General features: G+C 50.6%; 1 protein-coding gene across 3 annotated transcripts; it reads left to right on the top strand.

Annotated features, from left to right (window-relative positions):
• Positions 1-246: 246 nt before the first annotated feature.
• Positions 247-4,206, top strand: LOC136478092 (probable glucomannan 4-beta-mannosyltransferase 6). 3 transcript variants are annotated; one of them, XR_010764176.1, is made up of 11 exons: positions 248-554; positions 674-1,032; positions 1,398-1,496; positions 1,722-1,974; positions 2,587-2,697; positions 2,807-2,943; positions 3,039-3,152; positions 3,251-3,450; positions 3,538-3,726; positions 3,820-4,040; positions 4,126-4,206. XR_010764176.1 is itself a non-coding variant. In XM_066476427.1 (10 exons), exons 1-10 carry the CDS (start codon positions 548-550, stop codon positions 3,980-3,982), a joined length of 1,629 nt encoding a protein of 542 aa, XP_066332524.1. In that variant the 5' UTR covers positions 247-547; the 3' UTR covers positions 3,983-4,206. The 3 variants fall into 3 exon arrangements, 2 of the variants coding, with proteins under 2 accessions (XP_066332524.1, XP_066332523.1); XM_066476427.1 differs by having other exon boundaries at positions 247-554; positions 677-1,032; positions 3,820-4,206; XM_066476426.1 differs by having other exon boundaries at positions 3,820-4,206.
• The last annotated feature ends 631 nt before the right edge of the window (positions 4,207-4,837 follow it).

The following is a 4,837-nucleotide window of genomic DNA, read 5'->3' as shown; positions in this document are numbered from 1 at the left end:
TTACCGGCCACTGTGTCCTAACGCTGTACCCATGATCAGCCGCCCGCTCAAGGCCTCGGCACTGTACACCAGGGCATCGGCGATCTTGGGGTTCGTGCCTGCCGAGACCCCCCCACCGCAGTGCAAGCCTCGGCACCGACCAAGTCTCGGCCTCGCGCACAGTCCGTCCACAGTGACCCCCAATCCGAAACACCGACACCTACACTAGTCTATCCCACATGGCTCACATGGCAACGTGTGGCGAGAAAAGCATTTCTCGTGCGCATGAAACCATAGTAGGAAGATCGCACAGATGATGACAAACTGACATCTACTGTAAAGGTGCTCACTCAGGCTAACAACCAACCACTGGATGCGAGACAGACCAGAGTCGCGTGTACCCTAGATCTGACTCTGACGTCAATCCGATCTTGCAGTAACTCGATCGGCAATTCTCCCACTCTGTGGTCTCTCTCTATCTCCATGCCACAACCAACACCGTTGTTGCCTCCTCAAACCAGCAGTGCCTGAACTCAAGTGCGACGCCGCTGAACGCACGCAGCAAGCCATGGAAGGTACGTGCACTCAGCTTCTTTCTTGCTGCCAGGACGAGTAGCAATTCCTTCTGCTAAATGGGCTATTCGTAGTACGCCTTTATTAACCTCTTCCCGCTGGCGCGCCGGTGGCAATGCAGCAGGTGGCCACGCGCTGCGCGCCGTCGGTGACGTGGTCTTCTTGGGCGCGTACGGCCGGCTCTCGTTCCCCGCGACGATCGCCGCCTTCGTGGAGGCGCTGCTCCAGGCGTGGGCGGAGGTCAGGGCCGGGCTGCTCGTGCCGCTGCTCCGGGCCGCGGTGCTGCTGTGCACGGCCATGTCGGTGATCGTGCTGGCCGAGAAGGTGTTCCTGGGAACGGTCAGCTCCGTGATGAAGCTGCGGCGCCGGCGGCCGTGGCGGGTGTACAGGTGCGACCCCATCGCGCGGCCGGACAAGGACGAGGAGGCAGCTGCCTATCCCATGGTGCTCGTCCAGATCCCCATGTACAACGAGAAGGAGGTATGTACTGTACTGTATGTCGCTGGCGCCTCTGTGTTCTTCCGCACGGGACTCTGCTGCGAGTGCTCTCGGTGAACTCTGACGGTTGTTCAGTCAGACACTCAGACTGTCAGAGTAAGCTAATTGCTGAGCTGCTGATCCTCAAGCGCTTAAACAGCAGCATCTGAATCTCTTTAATTAGTCTTTAAGAGTTTTGCATTGAACCAATTAACTTTGCATCACTACTACGCTCCACTGGTCATAGTTCTGTTAAGGGTAAAAAAGTGGATCAGAATGCAGAACAAGGGATGTTTTGTCTTCAAAATTTCAGAGTAATCTATCATGGATGGGCACATCTCTGACAGGAGCCTGAAACGCGTACGCAGGTGTACCAGCTATCAATAGGGGCAGCTTGCAGGCTCACATGGCCGGTAGATCGATTGATAGTGCAGGTGCTGGACGACTCCACCGACGCCGTCATCAAGGTGAGAATGTGAGATCGGAATTCGTTTTCACCTGCCACTGTCACTTTGAATGCCTGCCAATTGCCACGGGAACGAACGTGCACCACAAGAACAGGGAGCCGGCTGGAATGCACGGCCCTACAGCTACTGTGGAGACCAGACAAAAATAGTTAGCCATTTTCTTCCCTTTCTTTTGACCTGCCTTTCTGTGACTAATCGATCTCGCTCCTTGCTTGGGCTGGGCAGGAGCTGGTGAAGGGCGAGTGCGAGCGGTGGGCCGCGGAGGGGATCAACGTCAAGTACGAGACGCGCAAGGACAGGGCCGGGTACAAGGCCGGCAACCTCAAGGAGGGGATGCGCCACGCCTACGTGCGCGGCTGCGAGTACGTCGCCATGTTCGACGCCGACTTCCAGCCGGCGCCAGACTTCCTCGTCAAGACCGTCCCGTTCCTCGTCTACAACCCCAGCCTCGCGCTCGTGCAGACGCGCTGGAAGTTCGGTGAGTCTCTCTCGCGCGCGCGCTCACTGGCAGCCGACAACGATTGCCACTGTTTTCTTTTCAATTGTTTGGCAAGTGAACAGAAGAAGCAAGTTGCCTGCGCTGCAACTGGCCAACTACAGCGTAATAATAGAGCCCAGACAGATGCTACTGCCGGGCGTGCTAGGAGCTGGCTGCCCGCTGCCCGCTGCCTCTGCGGCTCTGCCGGTCTGCCCTGTCGAGTTCGAGCACAAGGGTGGTGACATAGTTACGGGCTTACTTGGGTCTGTTTGGGCTTCAAGAAAGCCACAGAAATGTTGCACTAGGCTTGGATTTTGTAGCCCATTTTCAATGTTGGACTATTTTCTGAGCTTTCGGCCTCATCTAGTTAGTGAAAGGAAAGTAGATCCACAAGACTCAATTATGGTCCTGTTCGGCTGGCAGTGACTAAAACTGGTTGAAAAATACTGTTTCGGCTAAAAAAAGAAGTCGAACAAACCAAATATGGGGTAAGCTGAACGGGGCCTATCTACGTTCATCAGTCAGTTCAATTCCAGCTTTGTGTCCTGCTTTGTCTCTTATCAAGACGTAGTTCCATCTGCTGACAGAGCTTTTGTTTAAGCTGCCCTGTAGTGAATGCCAACGACTGCTTGCTGACGAGAATACAAGAGATGTCCATGGACTACCATTTCAAGGTGGAGCAGGAAGCTGGCTCTTCCCTCTGCACCTTCTTTGGCTACAACGGTACCTACTGCTCTCTTTCTCCTCCGCTGCGCCGTCGCAATTGTTCATGTCACGCTGTCAACTTCAGCTGTACTCGAGAAATGTGAATGCTATTTATTCATGCACGCAGGAACTGCTGGATTATGGAGAACGCAAGCGATTGTCGAGTCTGGGGGTTGGGAGGACCGAACTACTGCTGAGGACATGGACTTAGCACTCAGAGCAGGGCTCTTGGGCTGGGAATTCGTCTACGTTGGGAGCATAAAGGTTCACAGCTCTGACAAATTGATCCAAGATATTATCATAATATCATGTCAGACAAAAGTTTATCAAACTGATCCGAGATTACAATTTGCTTTCAGGTTAAGAGTGAGCTGCCAAGTACTCTGAAGGCGTACCGGTCCCAGCAGCATCGCTGGTCATGTGGACCTGCGCTCCTGTTCAAGAAAATGTTCTGGGAAATTCTTGCTGCCAAGGTTAGTCTTGTACACCAACCTACTCCCTGACATGCAGTGACATGAAAATTCTGTCATATGATTATCTGTCCATATGTTCTGTTGTTTTCCCTGTGCAGAAAGTCTCGGTTTGGAAGAAGTTGTATATGATCTATGACTTCTTCATTGCCCGGAGGATCATAGGGACCTTCTTCACATTCTTCTTCTTCAGCGTCCTGATTCCTCTAAACATTTTATTACCAGAAGCGCAGATTCCTGTGTGGGAGCTGATCTATATCCCCACAGCTATCACTCTTCTCAACTCTGTTGGGACTCCAAGGTTAGCTTGGTGTTAGCTTTATTGAGTTTTATAGCTGCAAACGTTATTTGAGAATATTACATATCCAGAATTCCTAATGTGTTGCAGGTCTATCCATCTGATTATACTGTGGGTCTTATTTGAGAATGTAATGGCATTGCATCGCTCTAAAGCCATCTTGATAGGGTTTTTCGAAGCTGACAGGGCCAGTGAATGGATTGTTACACAAAAGCTGGGGAATTTGCAGAAGCTGAAATCGATTGCCAGTCTTACAGGAAACTATCGTTTCAAAGACAGGTAATTTCTAGAGGATAACATATTCAGCAGATACGTACACCTATTGTATCATAGCTTTGGGCCTTGGTGCTAACTTATCCTGCTTCGTGTCAGGTTCAATTGCCTGGAGATATTTATCGGACTATTCCTTTTGGCCTCTGCTTGCTTCGACTACTTATACAGAGATGACTATTTGTACCTCTTTGTTCTTCCTCAATCGATCATGTATTTCGCAATTGGATTTCAGTTCATTGGTCTCAGTGTCTCCGAAGACTGACCAATCGCAAGACACAATCGAAAGTTTTGGTTGCAATATTATGATTGCTCAGATGAAGGTCCTGTATTAATGATCTACAAAAGGGCAGGTGTTGTGTGCAATGAAGTAGAGATGTTATATACTAAATTCAGATACATCAACAGGTTTCAGACGTATTTCCTTGAACCCGCTTTCGGATTTGCTTCCCGGCCCATGCCACACGTACGTAACGCCACGAGCGCGAGAGGGGAGGGAGCTGCTTAAAAAAAATGGATCCGATCCTGATACGATTCCGATACCGAACGCAACGCGGGGCATGGCAGCGCAATATATATGTACGGACAACTCCTCTCTTGCCTTTCCTTCACTTCCAAGCCATCTTAGGGGGTGTTTGGTTGAGCTTTTGGCTTTGGCTTTTGGCCCCAAAAGCCAAAAGCTCAACCAAAGGGGTTGCTTTTGGATGCTGCTTTTTCAGAAGCAGCTGCTTTTCCGTAGTTCATTTTTGAAAGCTGGTTTGACCCTGCTTTTGGCTTTTGGCTTTCTGCTTTTCGAAATTGGTGGAATAAAAAGCTCTTCCATAGTTGTTTTAAGAGAGATAAAGATAGAAGATATATTTTATACTTGTTTAACCAAACAGCTTTCAGCTTTTCTACAGCTCACAACCACAGCAGCTTTCTCACAGCTCACAGCCCACAGCAGCTTTTGCCCACAGCCACAGCTCAACCAAACACCCCCTTAACAAACCAGATCAACAGCTTCGATTCCAGAAGATCGAGAAGAGGGCTCGGTCGACGACGGCTTCTGCCATATCCCCGCCGCCAATGCCAATGAAGAGCGCGTCGGTGGAGGCTGCTGGGACCCTCAAGAGGAAGACGC

This window comes from Miscanthus floridulus, chromosome 8 (assembly GCF_019320115.1).
Source record: "Miscanthus floridulus cultivar M001 chromosome 8, ASM1932011v1, whole genome shotgun sequence".
In the NCBI taxonomy this organism is placed as follows: domain Eukaryota; kingdom Viridiplantae; phylum Streptophyta; class Magnoliopsida; order Poales; family Poaceae; genus Miscanthus; species Miscanthus floridulus.
This window is presented reverse-complemented; position numbering and strand designations above follow the sequence as displayed.